This window comes from Rosa chinensis, chromosome 6 (assembly GCF_002994745.2).
Source record: "Rosa chinensis cultivar Old Blush chromosome 6, RchiOBHm-V2, whole genome shotgun sequence".
Taxonomy (NCBI): Eukaryota; Viridiplantae; Streptophyta; class Magnoliopsida; order Rosales; family Rosaceae; genus Rosa; species Rosa chinensis.
The window spans coordinates 45,909,013-45,926,804 of NC_037093.1; the positions used below are offsets into that span (position 1 = coordinate 45,909,013).

Consider the following 17,792-nt stretch of genomic DNA (forward strand, 5'->3'; position numbering starts at 1 on the left):
GATTAGGGCATTGGGAGCTTTATATATGTAAACCACGAGAAAACCTGGGACGAGCTGAGCGACGGCGACCCCCATTCAACTCCGTTACAGCTTTGATCCTCGTCCAAGACTCCACCTTTTCCGCTCTAGACTCCGTCACCTTCATCGCCTTCGTCTTCGCAGCTCGAGGTTAGGGTTTTGGTCTTTCTAGACGTTTTTTTTTTTTGCTCTCTATTTCTGGATGAATGGCTCTGTTGTGTTTGTTCATCTATTGGTTCTTGTATAAAGTTCGAGTCTTGTGAGAGGTTTTGAGTTTGTTTCAAGTATGAGTTTCGTTTTCGTTTTTTCATGTTTGGATGATTATATAATGAAAATGATTTTGTTCCATATATTTGGGGAACTGTTGAGTAGTTCATATTGGTTGGTTTTGATTAGATTTTATCTGGAAAAAGGACTACTTTTTGTGTGTGATAAAGTAGGTTTGGTTGCTTTATTTTGATCATGTTGAGTTGTTTTGGCTTTTGGTTCTGTATATTTAGAGGTGTTCTGATTGAAGATTGATTGTCAATGCAGTGTGGAGGTTGTTTTGAGTTGTGTTGAAGAGGGTTCTGAAGCTCATCGAAGCTTTTGAATTTCGGCAGTGTTGGTTTTTATTACAGACGTTATGGGTGTCGAAAGCAAGCTTCGTTTGATTACGTATTCGGAAGAGATAGTAGATGGGCAACCGATCTATGTTTCTTCAAACGGCCTTCCTGTGAAGGCTGTGGGGAAAGAACCGGCTGGGCATTCTTTCCATGCGGTGGCTCTTAAGTTCCGTGGTTGGGTAGAGGAAGTTGCGAGTGCTGACGAGCCGAAGGCAGTTGATGGCAAGGAGCAGACTTCGCTGCCGACGTTTGATTCGTATAGCAGCAGCAAAGGTAAAAAGAAGTCGGGTGGTGAAGGGAAACAACAGGATCACTATGCATTGCTAGGTTTGAGTCATTTAAGGTATCTCGCCACTGAGGAGCAGATAAGGAAAAGCTACCGTGAGACTGCCTTGAAATATCATCCTGACAAGCAGGCTTCGCTTCTGCTTGCTGAGGAAAGTGAAGCTGCCAAGGAGACAAAGAAGGATGAGATAGAGACCCACTTCAAGTCCATTCAAGAAGCGTATGAGGTCTTAATTGATTCTGTGAAGAGAAGAATCTACGACTCCACTGATGAGTTTGATGATGAGATCCCCACTGAATGTGCCCCACAGGATTTTTTCAAGGTGTTTGGTCCTGCTTTTATGAGGAATGGGCGGTGGTCAGTTAACCAACCAATCCCATTTTTAGGTGATGAGAATACTTCATTGAAGGAAGTAGATGATTTTTATAATTTCTGGTACACCTTCAAGAGCTGGAGGGAGTTCCCCCATGAGGAGGAGTTTGATCTTGAGCAAGCTGAATCTCGTGATCATAAGAGGTGGATGGAGAGGCAAAATGCAAAACTTACAGAAAAGGCTAGAAAGGAGGAGTATGCAAGGATACGTACTCTTGTTGACAATGCCTATAAAAGAGACCCTAGAATCGTGAAGAGAAAGGAAGCAGAGAAAGCTGAGAAGCAGAAGAAAAAGCAGGCCAAGTATTTGGCCAAGAAATTACAGGAGGAGGAAGCAGCCAGGGCAGCTGAAGAGGAGAAGCAACGGAAAGAGGAGGAGGAGAAGCGAGCTGCAGAAGCAGCATCACAGCAGAAGAAACTAAGAGAGAAAGAGAAGAAACTGTTGCGCAAGGAGCGGAGTCGTCTGCGAACACTTTCTGGGCCTGTTATATCGCAGCGTGTGCTCAATCTTGCTGAGGATGATGTGGAAAGCCTTTGTATGTCTCTTAATATTGAGCAGATTAGGAATATATGTGACAGGATGGAGGGCAAAGAGGGGGTAGAGCGAGCAAAAGTTCTTAGAGGTGCACATGGTGGAGATAACAATGATGTAGAGGGAAAGAAAGAAGAGGAGAAGAAAACTCCACAACAGAATGGTTCTGTGGTGAGTAATGGTACCGTTCTGTTAAGTAGCTATGAGAAGAAGGAGAAACCGTGGAGCAAAGAAGAGATTGAGCTTTTGAGAAAAGCAATGGTGAAATTTCCAAAAGGAACATCTCGAAGGTGGGAAGTTGTATCAGATTTCATTGGTACTGGAAGATCTGTGGAAGAAATTCTGAAGGCAACTAAAACAGTTCTCCTCCAGAAACCTGATTCTAGCAAAGCTTTTGATTCTTTTCTTGAAAAGAGGAAACCTGCACCATCTATTGACTCACCACTTACAACTAGAGTGGAAGTAGAAGGGGTATCATTGACTCCTCAGGAAACTGAAAACAGTGCTGACAAGAGTGCCAAGGCAGAAGATAAGTCTGGAGAGTCGTCAAGTGGAAGTGCAAAAGAGCAGAGTCCTAATGATCCAAATGCTGCAAATGGAGTATCCTCGAGTTCAGAGCAAGATGTGTGGTCAGCTGTACAAGAAAGGGCACTAGTTCAGGCCCTGAAAACCTTTCCAAAGGAAGCCAGTCAGCGGTGGGAGAGAGTTGCTGCTGCTGTTCCTGGGAAAAGTGTGAACCAATGCAAGAAGAAGTTTTCATTGCTGAAGGAGAGCTTCAGAAACAAGAAGAGCTCTGCATAATTTACTGGGATTTTCTTGATGATGATGCAGATTACTAAGATGCATGGGGAAATCGTTTAGAGTATCTCACACATCTAATTCTTTCTAGGCAGAGATCTTTCAAGCTTTATTTTAGGTGAAGATTGAGAGCACTACTGGTTCTGGTTTCTGCCGTCTGGATTTTGCCATACTAATAGCTATTTGGAAGAGGGATTATGTTTTGTATTATTTTTCATAGCATGTTTTATTTACTGTATTCGGGGTTCACTGCATTGCGAGATCTGAGATCTCAAGATGCATGAATATAGGAAGAGCATTATGATGAGATTAGCCGAGGTTTCGTTTTAGGGATGGAGAAATCTCATTAGCATGATTTTATTGATAACCAGATTTATATATTTACTTCAACTCAAATGTTGTCAAGTGTCTTGGGTGCATATGGGTTATGGATTTCAATTCCCATCCTTTTCCTTATACATCGATGGAGCCACCAGTTCTCAGATCATATGCTCGGGATAATACTGGATGGCTCAAAGCAGCCAAAAGTAATGCAACCACAACTCCCAATTAAGTAATGCAAATATTCAGCTCGTAGTAAAACAGAGAGTTTGAAGTTATTGAAATCAAGGACTGTTCCTTTTCATCATATTATTTCCTTGTTCTATGAATCATACAAGGTAGGCAATAAATAGCAGCACTGCTCTGTTTCTCCGAATTTGTTCTTCCTAGAGTGGTTGTCCAGCCAAGAATCGGCTATACAAATCTAATGCCTCTTGAGGTTTGTATTCTGGAACCGTGTGACCAGCTCCCTGCACCATCAAATTCAAGTACGAGTATCAACAATGATTCTGATCAAAAGAAAAATGGATACTAAAAACTGCTAGATAGAATGACAACATTTTATGTGGCCATGTGCTGACCTTTATGGTTAGAAACGTGAGGTTGTTTTCATACCCTTGTGTATACCTGCAACAAATACATTAGATTAATTAGTTTTTAATTTTTATAGTTATTGTGAAGTTGATTAAAGACCGTTTGATATGGTGCAATGAAGGGAAAACAAAAAACGTGCCCAGCAATTTGTCCCTGGGAAATCCATGGCCTCCATTCATCCACAATCTTGTAACCAACTGATCTAGTCCATGCTTCACTCCCGGTGAATGGAACACACAGATCATGATCACCACTGCCAGGAAAAGTAGACATTTTAGCATATCAGTATCGAGTCCTACCGCAGATGCAAATTGAAATCTGAATAACCAGGTGAAAGCCTACGTTCCAGAGTAGCATTTTCAGCAGGAAGTCTATTACTTACAGAGACCTGGGGATTAGTTTGGAACTTCCTTGATGAAATCAGAAATAGCTAAGTTACATAGTCTAGTTCTGAGACTCGACTCAAATTTCAGTCCATTGCAGCAACACATCAACTATATAACATTACCTACTTCCATTTCTCAATTTTCGTTTACCTTCATGCATTTCAGCGCAATCAAATAGAACATGAAGCAAAGGTATAAATGTCACAGGTAAAATTGGATTTACCTATATATAAGCGCACGGTATCCCTTCGAAGTCAGATTCTTGTGGTACTGGATCATACTCCCAGCATCATGGTAAAAACGAATGTTGTCTGTACATAATTCCCAACTAGGAATCACGCTTTCCTGTTGTGTAAATAGGAGTTCAAACAAGTTAATGCTATACGACCCAATTTCATACTTCAGATTCTAGTTTAACAACACTAGGATTGAGAAAGCTCACATCTTCTGCATGGATTGCCTTCCTAACTGCTGCATTGTTCAACCATGCAGTTGCAACCTCATCATCCTGCAAGTGACATATAAAAGCTAAGACCATCTTGACACGTTAAGCAGTCCCTACAGGATGTTAATGTAAAAGTACAAGTATGCTTAATACCAACTTTAGAAAATCAAGTCACAATTCCAAAAGATCAAAGTGGTATATATTAATCTAAAAAACTTACAGTGCATGGAACTTCCTCACTATTCATAAGCTGCGGCCAAGTTGGAACAAGTCCAGCTCTCACAGGAGCTCTAAGAGGCCATGCGCGACCAAACATCCTTTTTCTCACAGCAAGAGGCCTTTCAGTTTCACCCAACTTTCGAAAGCTAGATGGTAAGTTACTGGTTACGGTTGAAATTTTCTTAGAATCTGTGCTGTGATAGCATGGTTCTAGAATGTCATAAATGTTCAAGCCTTCTATGGCCTGGAATTGACATAAATCATAAGTTCAGTTAAAATCAAAAATTGCAGTTTATACTTCATATTGTAAACCATGAAAATTTCTCATACGTCGTCAACTTTTTCAAGCTTGTTCGCACAAGTATCACTATTCGGCTGATAGTAGTTTCCATTGCACTCCTTGATAACCTCCTGGAGCAAGTTTGATGCATATTCAGAACCTATCATTCGAAATTAGCATTACAATGCTCTAATAATCAAATTGGGCATCCAGCACAAACCTCAAATAAATCATCTGATATAAGTCCCATCCCATGAGCAAATGGAACAAGGGCATTCCCATCGATTTCCTCATCCGTGACTCCATTTCCCACAAGATATCCCTGTGTTATGCAGTTATTTGACATTGAATCCATACATGTTTGAAATTAACAAAAGGAATATGCACAGATAAAATACCTTGAAGTTCATAATGGGCTTTGTACCAGCATCAATTCCTGTCAAAATTCCACAGCTCCATCTTAAAAAGATTTCAACGTTTAACAGATGCAACAGTTAGAAATTTAGGCTGATGTACCTTTGGCCACTTCAAAAGCAAGTGTTGGCACGTAGACACCAGCATATGACTCTCCCGAAATGAAAAACGGGTTGGAGAGGAACTCTGGGTAAAGTTCAAACCACTAGTTGCAGGAAAAAAGTAGTAAATGCATTACTAGTGTACTAGAACATAAAAATAAATATCGGGCCAAATAAGTATGAAAGTATTTCAAGTTATTTCCATTATCACCTTGAGGAGAAATGTGTGGCTATCAGATGCAGTCTTTAGATCACCAGTAATATAGTCACTTTCGTTTTTGGAGTAAGACAGCCCAACACCAGCAGGAGAATCCAAATATAAAATGTTGGAAACCTAACATGAGAAGAAGCACAAACAATGAGGAGTTAGCTTTCGCATAGATATGGAAAAACCCAATAGAATGTAATCAAATTCACAATATCTATGAAACATAAGATTGCTATCAGAGGTACAACCTTTGACCAGCTGTATGGATTAAGGTGCAATTTGGGCAGACCTCCCTTGGTGTTTGCTGCTTCAAAATTGAATGGCCCTGAAAAGATATGAATGGAACCAATGTTTTTATAAACTAATAAAATTCTAGAGTGCTAATTCAAGAACCAATTTTGCCCATTTGAAGCTGAATAACTAAAATGGTGTGGTCTAATTCAAACAAGAAACTTTCTTTCATTGAAACAATTGAATTCTATAAGTTATGAGACGAAGCTACCAATTTTGTTATCTTGGGATGAATACAAAACCAGCACTGGAATTGAGAAAATATGACCTCTCCTCTTTGGCCAATAAAACCAAACATGACATCAGGTGAGAAACAATACCATGCTCATAAACAAAGCCATCAAAACTGGAGCAACCAGGTCCACCATTCAGCCACAGCACAACCGGATCCTCCGACGGCTTCCTCTCCGATTCCACAAAATAGTAAAACAGGTTCCTCCCATGACTCTCATCAATTGTCACATACCTTCAAACCCCACAAAACAAAAATTAGCAACTAAAATTCAGAAACGCATCCAAAAATCTCATATCTACCAAAAACCTTCGCATACCCAGAACGGTGCTTTGAAGGAAGAGTGCCATTGAATCCAGGAATCTGGGTTATGAGAGCTGCCTCAGGAGCTGACTGGATTGGCACCAAGCTCAAGAACGTGAATGATAAGAGTGAATATAATACTACTCTGTAGGAGACAATAATACTAGTCCTGGCCATGTCTAAAGTGTTACACGGCTATATCAAAGACTGTAACACAAGAATATATATATATTTATAGACGCAGAGATTATTACTCTGCAAGTTGCTGATTTTCGTTGCTTCCAAGCCAAGAGATAAACTGAGCTCTCAACTTGGGAAGAAGAACCTGACAGGAAAATGGAGGAGTGGGAAAACAGTCATGTAGATGATTCTAAGGACCAATTGTTACACGACAACGTGTTTGAGTTTGAGTCTAAGCCAACGTGTTGAGGCAACTGAAGGAGAAAACTACCCCAGTAAAATTTGGGGTCCATTGCTGTCTTTGGTAAAAAGGATTAATTCGCACACGAAATGTGTGTGATGATGATGCAGTTGGAACAAGATTTTCATTATTATTATTTTTTTTTCAAGAAGAAAATAGACCATTTGGTTTGATAAGATCATAAGACCAAGACTTTTGATTAAATTTGACTAGTTCAGCATGAAATCAATGGGATTAACATTAGTAACTCTGCGAAATAATTAAACATATGGAATAAAAAATAACAAATTACATATAAGTTATTGACAAAAGATGACTTAACAAATAAATCCATTAAAGATTGAATTAAACATATAAGGACTAAATCTTACAAATAAGGACAATGTGCTCTCCACTTGCCACATGTCATGAGTTAATTTACTTTTTTATCCTTAACTACTTCTTTTGACTTATAATCTCTTTATAAGGATTAAATCTTACAAATAAGGACAATTTGCTCTCCACTTGCCACATGTCATAATTTAATTTATTTTTTTATCTTTAACTACTTCTTTTGACTTTTAATCCCTTTATGTTACTTTTCTTTTTTCTGAGAAATCAATTTATGTTATTTTTTTTTCTCAGAATAATCCTTTTTTTTTTTTTTTTTTTTTTCTGAGAACAATCGGTTTATGTTACTCTTTTTTTCTTAAGAATATCCCTTTATGTTACTTCACAAAACCTCACTCTCCTACTACTCTGCACTCGTCAAATCCTACTACTGCACTCATACTCGTCAAGTTCTGCTACTGCACTTGTACTCGTGTTCTGCTACTGCACTCGTGATCGCCTAATCCTGCTACTGCACTCGTCCAATCCTACTACTGCACTCATACTCATCCAGTTCTGCTACTGCACTTGTACTCGTGTTCTGCTACTGCACTCGTGATCGCCTAATCCTGCTACTGCACTCGTGATCGTCCAGTTCTGCTATTGCACTTGGACTCGTGTTCTGCTACTGCACTCGTGATCGCCTAATCCTGCTACTGCACTCACTGCACTCATACTCGTCCAGTTCTGCTACTGCACTAGGACTCGTGTTCTGCTACTGCACTCGTGATCACCTAATCTTGCTACTACACTCGTCCAATCCTGCTACTGCACTCATACTCGTCCAGTTTTGCTACTCGTGTTCTGCTACTGCACTCGTCCAATCCTACTACTGCACTCATACTCGTCCAGTTCTGCTACTGCACTTGGACTCGCCTAATCCTGCAACTGCACTCATCCAATCCTGCTACTGCACTCGCTACAGTTATACTCGTCCAGTTCTGCTAATGCATTTGTACTCGTGTTGCTACTGCACTCGTCATCGCCTAATCCTGCTACTGCACTTGTCATCACCTAATCCTGCTACTGCACTCCTACTCATCTAGTTCTGTTATTGCACTTATACTCATGTTCTGCTACATTTTCTTTTTCTTAATAACAATTTTGCATGTGGTATCCAAGAGCTTAATAATAGTTTTTAGTTTGCCAAATGAAGTAGCAATGGGAGCAGACACGCACAATGATACATAAAAACAGATAAAACTCGGTTCACCAAACAATAGCTAGTCATTGATCTTATGTAATATCCAGCTACGATTTTTGCAACGGAAATAAATCCACCATAGTTACTAATACTAGGACAAATTACTGCAACGAAATCACGAATTGAAAAATCTCAAACAAGCACAAAGCCAAATCACTAACTACTAAATATGTCCTTGGTTCAATAGCAGCTTCAGTAACAGTAGCAGTAATAGTAGCACGAGCAGAAGAGTAGCAGGAGCAGTAATAGTAGCACGAGCAGGAGAGTAGCAGTAGCAAGAGCAAGAGCAGGAACATGAGCAGTAGCAGTAATAGTAGCACGAGAATAGTAGTAGCAGCAGCAAGAGCACGAGAATAGCAGTAGCAGTACCAAGAGCAGGAGCATGAGCATGAACATGAGCAGGAACAGTAGCAATTAGATCAATTTAATTTGAACAGTAGCAGATCATATATTGACAGTAGCCAATCAATCTAACTGCTCTACCAAATATTAACATTTGGCATAATGCGCAAACAATTACGAAACACTAGTGTGAATAACTCATAAAATACTAATATCTAGTGACCTTCAAGCTGGCCAATCTATGCTGAAGGTGGCTTTGGAAACTCTTCTCCCTAGATTCAATTAATCCAACACCTGAAGTGCACTTGTGACGTTGGTTCAAAAAAGCATCTTCAAGGTCTGCCAACAAATCATCCCCTCCACAATTGTCACCTTCATCTTGCAACAACACACATCTCAAAATCAACATTCTCAAAACCAAACAAAACAACACGACACCAATAAACATAACTCAAAACAGATAAAAACCCATAAAATTAAAGCACACATCTTAACTCTAAAATTTCAAATCTTCACTAAACACCAAAACCGAAAACGACCCAGACCACCAAATTCATCGACAAAACCCACCCCAGATCAGAAATTGACAAGAACCCACGAACCAAAACCCAAAAACCAACCTCCAAACCAAAACCCACAACCTAAAACGCAGAAATTGAAAGGAAAATCATACCAAACTGTCAGCAGGGTCGGGATTGAGAACCTAGGGGGTGTGGTAGATCGAGGAAACGAGGTCGAAGAGGTGAGGAGGGAGAGGAGGTCGCGGGAGTGAGGTTGAGAGCAAAGATCAGAGACTTGATCTTGGTAATAAGGTCGAGGCTGTCCAACTGAGCCATAACCTTGGCTAGAGACTGTCCTTTAAACGGTCCCTTACTTCTCTTTTTTTTTTTTTTAAACTCTAGCGTTTTGGTCCTTTTCCGTTTTTGGATATTGAATATTGGGTCAGTGGCAATGACCGTAAATTGTGATGAAACTCTAGTATTTTGGTCATTTTCAATTAAGATTGAGAGTCAGGCTTATATCATTTGGCTTTTGGGCCTGGGCTCATGTCCTTATTTGTATAAAAAAAATTTACAGTGAGTTTTCTGTGTTTATATCTTTGGTCATGTGCTACTATGTAATTTTCTAAAAAAAAAAACCAAGCAGTTAATGATGTAATGTTTGCCGAGTAATAAACAATCGCATGAGTGATGCACCAATACTAATGGATAATTTATGGTCTTAAGGTACGTGTTAATGTTATTGGTTCACATAACATGTATAAGTTGTTGATTGATTCTCTTAATTTAATTTTTTTTCACCCTCACTAAGTTTGAGTGATATTATTAGTCCAGACCACCACATGACAATGTCACGTGATAGTCCGGAACTATAGAATAATTTTTTTTAAAAAAAAAACAACAATAGAATAATTATTGGGGAAATGATCATTTACCCAATTTCAGCTTAAAAATTGCCCACTTGCCCGACTAAGAGTTTAAAAACCCAATTTACCCAAAACACTCTAAGGGATTATTTCCCTATTACCCAATTAATTCTTTTTTTATTCTTTTTATTTATTTTTGGGACTTTTTTGCCCTCTCCTTCTTTCTCACTTAGAGAGAGAAGTCATTGGATACCTTGCTGGACTCCGGTGACTAGTGGCCGGCCGCGGACTCCTGTGACCGGTGACCAGAATTCGGCGACCTGTGACTGGAATCCGGCGACTGGTGACCGGAATCCGATGACCGGAATCCGACGACCGGAATCCGACGACCGGTCCCTAATAATACTCAGTAACCATATTATTGCCCCCCAGTAATCATATTATTGCCCCCCAATAATCATATTATTGCCTCCCAAAAATCATATTATTGCCTCCAATAATCCTATTATTGTCGTCCAGTGAATTGTATGAACTCCCAAAACCAAAATGAATACACTACAGGCACAATTGATCAATTTATAATCATATTATTGGCTCCCAATAATCATATTAGTGCCTCCCAATAATCATATTATTGCCCCACAATACAAAGTCCAATGTCTCTACTGCCTCCCAATAGACCACCAAAAATGCACCATTTTGTAGGATTCACAGATAATTTGACTTTAATACAGAGAAAACAACAGGTAATTTATCAAAACACCACACTATAGTGATCCATGTCCCTCGTATCAAAGTCTACTGGTGGCCAATAATGTGTCTACTGCCCCCCAGTAGACCATCAAACAAACCCCACAGTTACATTGCAATCTCAGGATACAGAAAAAAAAAAAAAAAAATGCTCTGGGCACCCATCAACGTGTGAGGCCGGCTGTTTTTTTCACCGGTGCTTCCCTACGGCGGGTTGGGGTCTCTTTGTTTCGGGTTGGGCTTCCCCTGTGGACACCCATGCTTCTCCAGCCTGATTCCGGCACGATTTCGACCGGAATCTTCTCCAGTCTCTCACCTGCAGCCCTTCTCCGACCGGTCCCAGCCCCAACGCAGCCCATCTCCAGTCGCTCACCTGCAGCCCATCACCGCATCGCATCTCCGACCGGTCCCATCTCCGCCTTCGTCTTCCCCAGGTCCTCTTCTCCAGTCTCTCACCTGCAGCCCATCTCCGACCGGCCTCAGATCGGTGATCCGTGATTGAGGATGGTCGGCACCAGACCAGTGATCGGCACCAAAACGGTGTTCGGTGATTGGCAGAGGTCGACGAAGATGGGGCTTGGGATGTGCTAGCCGGCGCCGAGATCGAGGTCGACAAAGAAGGTGTTGAAGGCGTGGTCGCCACTGCCGGTTGGAGAGAGAGAGAGAGAGAGAGAGAGAGAGAGAGAGAGAGAGAGAGAGAGAGAGAGAGAGAGAGAGAGAGAGAGAGAGAGAGGAGGTGGAGATCGGGGGGAGAGCGAGAGAGTTTGGGAAGGAGAGAGAGACTGAGAGGAGATGGATGGGTTTAAATTTAATTAATAGAGGCAAAATTGTCACTAGAGGTTAGATTGGGTAAATGAGGTTAAAAAACTGGTGCGGGAGTAAGTGGGCAATGTTTAGTCTTTTTTTTTTGATTTGTCAATCACACGGTGTCCTCAAAGGCTTCCTAGGCCCAGAGACTAATCCGTGCTCGGGGCAATGTTTAGTCTAAAATTGGGTAAGTGGTCACGGCCCCATAATTATTTGTACCAACAGTATTTTTAGAACATAATACAACTCCACAGGAAGTTTTATGAAAATTAATTTCAGCTCTAAAAAAATTTAATTGAACTCCACAATAGCTAGCTGACCATTGACGTAAGACTGTAAAAATAGGACGTCATGAGTTGAGAGCGAAGAATATCTCTTCTAAGTATGCAAAGTATTCTCTCAAAAAAAAAAAAAAACAGTATGCAAAGTAGTGTTTGCTTCATGCAAAATAATGAATGAGATGCCATAAGCATTGATCACGAGGATGCTTCTTTCCTTTGGATTTTAGATCTTGCATGTGATATAAGCAAAAGGTGGCCTTGGGTTCTATCTCTGTGTCTACACATGTTCAGATAAGTTAAACAAATGTTGGCCACAACTTATTTCTCCTTTTCTAAACTGAAAGAACAGCCCAACAAAAAACGGTAAAAACCAGAAGAAAGAACATAAAAACAAGTAGGCAAAACAACAAGAAGCCAGGGGCAGAAAACCATGACCAATCATGTGCCATTTTACCGAGTTGCATATATTTTAGCCAATTCCCCCCTCTAATTCTTGTTTGAAAATTCTTATTTTTCAAACAATAATAAAATCTTCGGCCAATTTTTGTTACATTTTTTTGGTGGACCAGAAATTTTATAAAGCCCAAATGTAAGAAGCAACCCCTAATTTATCTGTGGGTAGAGTTGAAGGTTGTTCCAGATTTGATCAATATCCGTCCTCGTCCTCATTATCTCTGTGTTCTTGATTGGATGCATGTACAAGGGAACAAGCAATCCCTCAGGTTACTACTTGTGAAGAAATCTGATTTTCATGGTCTGTTGGTTTTGTTTTCTTCTTTATTTTGATGCAAGCAGCCAAGCAGGTTTGCCGTTGTGCAGTGATTCTCCAAGTCCAATTACTGATCAAATATTTTTTATTAATAACTTTGCAGTGACAAATCATACAGTTGCATTAAAATTATAATTTTACATTGTTTACAATGTAAAATCACAGTACATGATACATCTTACAGTTCTAGTGTTACATGGATTTACCCACTAACATTCTACTAGTACTCTTATCTTACTCAAAATGCCCATTTTCAGTGGCAATAATCACAATGCTTTGGTTACCTTATCCATCTTGATTACCCAATGAAAGCACCAAATGCTACGAGTAATAGAACCAAAATTGTTGTGCTCGAACAGGACATTGAAGGTGAACTGGAAAACTTGACTCGCTGAGCTTGGTCTCTGGAAAAGATAACCAAATAAAACTATGCATTAGCAAAGTGGTTTTACAGGAATTTTGTGTGAATATAAGTTTCAAGGGACATGGTATAAATAATCTGAATCAAAAGTATCGGCCAAATTTCTGATGTCTTACTTCTGTAAAGAGGAAAGTACTCCACAGTAAATGGCATTATCAGGCAAACCAGCTTCAGATCCATCACTCTCAGGATTAACAACGCTGATATAAAGTTCTTGGCCTAGATACCATGAGTCCAGATTCTCTGCACGAAGGTTCCAAATGCCGGCGCTATCAAGAGAAATCAATATGGCTGTCCAAGCTCCCGGAAAGACCTGTATACATATGAGCATGAAGCAGTCTGTTAACAATACACAATCAACATAGTAGAATCAACAAAAAATACTTCCATTCATTAAGTATGAGTAAAATATTAGAGACTAAAGACTGCAATGACAACTAGGTAATGCAAAAACCTATAACATAATGGAATTAATGGTTCAACTCCCAGATTAATCAATTGAAAAAAATCATGATATACTGTTTTGATTAAGTATCTGTTTTGAAGCTATAAGTCTCCTACGAAAAATGTCCTAAGCAGTTGGCTCTTAATAGTAAAGCATTTGATCCAAGGTACCTGTGTAGTGCAGCGAGCAACGCCATCCCATTTGTTGTAAGTGCCTCTGCTATTCTCTGTCCACACTCCAAAATCCATACTACAGGGCAATCATTCAATAATGTTTATAAGTTTCCAGTTCAACAAGTAGAAATAGAGGCAGAATGATTTTCAAAATAAGAGCTCACCCCACGACAAAAAATGCATAGCCATCCATATGGTAGTTCTGAACAGTGGTATCATTGTTCTGAAAGATGATTTCCATGAAACCTTTGAAAGTACCATTTATTAAAGATGTGTCAAGTTTCGCCGGTCTGTTCATCAATTTATTTGGAAAGTCAAGCTTGTAAACTCCTGAAATGTTGAATTGCTGGGCGAGCTTAAGCGGTGTCGAAGGTGTGAAATATGAAATACCATTGAGGGTTGTGCGCCACTTCCCATTTATAAGCTCTGCAGGTCTGTTTAGGATTACGTAGAAATCTGTAACGGTAATTTCACCATATTTAAAAGAACCTTGCGGGTTTGGACGAGCAGCACCAGCAGAGACATTCCACCTACGGTTTAGAAACGATCATGAGAGTAAGCCCAGCATATGAGAACTAAAATATCCATAAAAGAAAGGATAAAAATGAAATTAAGATAACCGGTATTCTGGTAGGCAAGTAAAATCTTTCCCTAATTTTTTTGGATTAGCATCATTTAACCTTCTCATATGAATATAAAACAAAAGCTGGTGGACAAGAATTATTTGGCCAGCCAGTGATATTGAAATAAGGGGTTAGCAGTTGTTAAGCAGTCTGTCCATTTGAAAATGATTATCATAAAAGTTTTTAGCGGAAGTTAATGAGCCTTTTTGTTTTCATCAGTGCAATATGTTATTAATTCAAAAAGACACATAGTTAACTACAACCTTATAGATCTTGCTTGATTCATTGAGAAATATGTGTCGAAATCATTAGGAGGATCAGGGAGAGGACCTGATGCAGGTCCCTGAGAATTGGAGTAGTGTAAGATGGCAACTCCAGTCGCTTTAGCCCATGAAGATGAATTCACAAAACGAGGGCTGGCAACAACGTAGTAATCACTGCTGGCATTCTGATCCATTGTAACCAAGAATGAAAACGACTGACCAACATGAATATCCATATTAGCATAGTTCTGCTGAACTGTGTACGATCCTTCAGTCTCCACAAGGAGTAAGTTATGATTTTGTATCCTGAAATTCAAGCTAGTTGAGATGCCAACGTTGTGCACCCGGAAGCGGTATGTCTTTCCTGTTCCAGGCAATTACAGTATTGGCTCCCATTAAAACTGGAAGGTAATAAAAGTGCATATGAAAATATAGCAGTAGAATAGTAAACTAGTAAAACCCAAAGTAGAACTAAACCCAAAAGGGTGTTTAACAATTCAATGAAATGCTAAGTTGCCAACCTAAAAAGAAGACCACTCCCTCCAAAGAAGAATCATTATTTTTCTCAGAAACTGAATACCGTACATGTATATATAATTCTGGTAGATTTATAAGACAAATCAAATTCATATACAAAAACAAGCAAAACATTTCCCAGATATGTACCTGGTTCAACATTTATTGTAAGGAAAGGAAAGCCGTCTGGAACAATTGCCTCATTAAAGCGAAAGGGACCTAATCCGTTGATGAGGATGCCGTCAGGAATTCCTAGGTTAGTTCCACTTTCAACATCTTTCCGTAGTTCCTGTTTAAGTATCATTCACGCCTAAGAAACCAAGTTGAAAGGTTCTTTGAAACATACTTAACACGACAAAAACAGTTTATGTTCACCTTATGACTCTTTGTATACCAGTCTGTAATAAAGAGAGTAACATCTGCATCTGGCACCGCAAAAGGTAGCGGAATAATAGCTCTGTTATTTATGATGATTCCCCCATATCCACCTGCAGCTCTCTGGAAGCTTAGGGAAGGGAAATAAAAGAAACTCCCTATCTGATCTTTAACCTGAAAGTCATATGTCCAATTCCAACCAGCCTGAATTGGACAATTAGTCCCCGAAACACCATCTTGCCAACAGTTTTTCCTATGCTGTATTCCATTCCTGCATTTAACTAACAATATTAGCAATGAAATACTTACTACCATTTGTTACTGATAGCACACATGTACTTTACCACGTGAGAAGCAATGGCTCATCCAGGTCATTCTTCACGTTGATAACAACATTCCAATTTGTAGTCACATTAAGCAACGGTCCTGGAAACTCTCCATTAATCCCAATAACCTGAAAAGTATTAACGAAACGATGGCTCAGATAGAATCAGCTAAACCCACTATAGCACCTCTATACTTTCTCGCTGTTCTAAGTAAATTTTAGTTATGAGTTAATAGCAGATCTCCTTGCCATTTCTCTCCCACATGTCCCTATATATAAGCTGCTAACCACTTCTTAGCAGTTCTAAGCCTAACCACCTAAAAAGTTGCCAATTTTATGGGTTAAACCAATTATGATACTTGTACTGTTTCCTACGCCCTGTATGAGAACTCATTAGAGGAAGGCAACTACTTATAAGCATTGAACGACAAAACTAAATTCATCAAAATTCAACTCCAAACAGGAACAGGTATAGTCACAAATCAGAACTAGATACTAGAACAGCACAAGAACCAAGTAAAGTTCAAACTTGACGACCCAAAACTCGAAAACCAGAGAGCAAGTGAAAGAAAGAACCTTTTGCTTAACTCCAAGTGGAGCAGCAGTGATGTAGGAGACGGTCCAATCATAGAACACGTAGGGGTCGGCACCCAAAGCAGGAGGCAATGAGCAGACGAGGATGACCAAGTTGAAGAAACAAAAGGAGGGCATTGGATGATCTCTCTCTAGCCTATCCTATCTCTTCTGGGTAGCTCTCTACTTTCACAGAGAGAAAAGTGAGAGAGAGAGAGAGAGTTCCAGACAGAGTTGGGTGGTTACTTGCTGGATTTGGAAGCGTAGCCAAAACCGGGTGGCAGTGTTGCAGTGAGAGAGTCACATGGGAGTGTGGGAAAACAGTAGAGAGCTTGGGGGAGCCTGAGGCGCCTGATGTTTCTTGGGTCCCATTTTCTCCATTAAGGGTAAAGAACGGAGGCTATAGAGCCACACCCACCGTGATTTTATAGATGAATTCACCGTGTGGGGCATAGGGATTAAAGAGAAAGGTCGCTGAGTGGCTGAGGCAAATCTTTTTTGACCGATTGGCTTTGGGAGTTTGAGATTGTCTCCTGGACCTCAACAGGAGTGGGGACTTGACTTTTAGACGCAAATCTGGGTTCAATTTAACTGGGGCAGTGGTGCAAGCTCGTTTGAACAGTGTACATAAAGGACTTACAATCACATTATTGTGAATCTAGTGAGTTACACTAAATAAATTGTGTTAAACCATTGTAAGTTCAATAGATAAAATTATTATTAAGTTAAATTGTTTTGTTTTTAACTAACGGTAATTGAGCACAAACTATTTAGTTAGCAACTGACATCACTGCTCTTATTTTAGAGGTCCTCGTTAGAAAGGTTTTCATTCTAGAGAGATATTTTATATCAAATTTAAATGTGTTATAAACTAGAGAAAAATATAGAGATAGAAGAGAGAAACAGAGTATGGAGGAGGTAGAAATGTCTATTTCATTCTCATTAGACCCCTCTATATAGGAGTAGTGTTTACATCATAAGGACATAACTAATGAGTATTTACAGTGGACAACCATGCACATTTATATAATATTTATAACACTCCCCCTTGGATGTCCACCACTAAATGATATGGTGTTGGACGCGCTTAATGTTGCCTCGTCAAAAACCTTGCCAGGTAGCAAAAACCCAGTGGGACAAAAACAACCCTGGTCGAAGGAGAAAAAGAGTACAACGCGCATATGTCCTAGGTAGCATAATTTTGAATGCTCCTCTTGATAAGAATCTCCCCCTGATTTTTGCAAGCTTCAATCATGTATGCAATAAAATACATGCACCATGTATATTGGATATGGTGTGTCGATCACATAGGTGAGACCATGTGTGCTTTGCATAAAGGGGACTCATCATGAATTGCAATTCCT

At 39.7% G+C, this 17,792-nt stretch overlaps 3 protein-coding genes across 3 annotated transcripts; 1 reads left to right on the top strand and 2 right to left on the bottom strand.

Moving 5' to 3' along the window:
• The first annotated feature begins 7 nt into the window (after positions 1-7).
• Positions 8-2,994, top strand: LOC112170540 (dnaJ homolog subfamily C member 2). Its single transcript, XM_024307868.2, has 2 exons — positions 8-168; positions 553-2,994. Exon 2 carries the CDS (start codon positions 644-646, stop codon positions 2,612-2,614), a length of 1,971 nt encoding a protein of 656 aa, XP_024163636.1. The 5' UTR covers positions 8-168; positions 553-643; the 3' UTR covers positions 2,615-2,994.
• A 166-nt stretch (positions 2,995-3,160) lies between these two features.
• Positions 3,161-6,776, bottom strand: LOC112170544 (serine carboxypeptidase-like 20). The gene is made up of 14 exons (XM_024307871.2): positions 6,422-6,776; positions 6,191-6,336; positions 5,828-5,904; positions 5,583-5,705; positions 5,373-5,475; positions 5,255-5,292; positions 5,077-5,178; positions 4,907-4,987; positions 4,578-4,820; positions 4,355-4,420; positions 4,136-4,257; positions 3,666-3,779; positions 3,514-3,559; positions 3,161-3,402 (listed from the first exon to the last, which is right to left on the bottom strand). The coding sequence occupies exons 1-14, from the start codon at positions 6,580-6,582 to the stop codon at positions 3,319-3,321; spliced, it is 1,506 nt and encodes a 501-aa protein (XP_024163639.1). The 5' UTR covers positions 6,583-6,776; the 3' UTR covers positions 3,161-3,318.
• A 6,003-nt stretch (positions 6,777-12,779) lies between these two features.
• On the bottom strand, positions 12,780-16,865 carry LOC112172756 (monocopper oxidase-like protein SKU5). Its single transcript, XM_024310226.2, has 9 exons — positions 16,432-16,865; positions 15,875-15,984; positions 15,531-15,801; positions 15,306-15,444; positions 14,640-15,003; positions 13,918-14,283; positions 13,751-13,829; positions 13,252-13,448; positions 12,780-13,118 (listed from the first exon to the last, which is right to left on the bottom strand). Exons 1-9 carry the CDS (start codon positions 16,564-16,566, stop codon positions 13,013-13,015), a joined length of 1,767 nt encoding a protein of 588 aa, XP_024165994.1. The 5' UTR covers positions 16,567-16,865; the 3' UTR covers positions 12,780-13,012.
• Between the last annotated feature and the right edge of the window lie 927 nt (positions 16,866-17,792).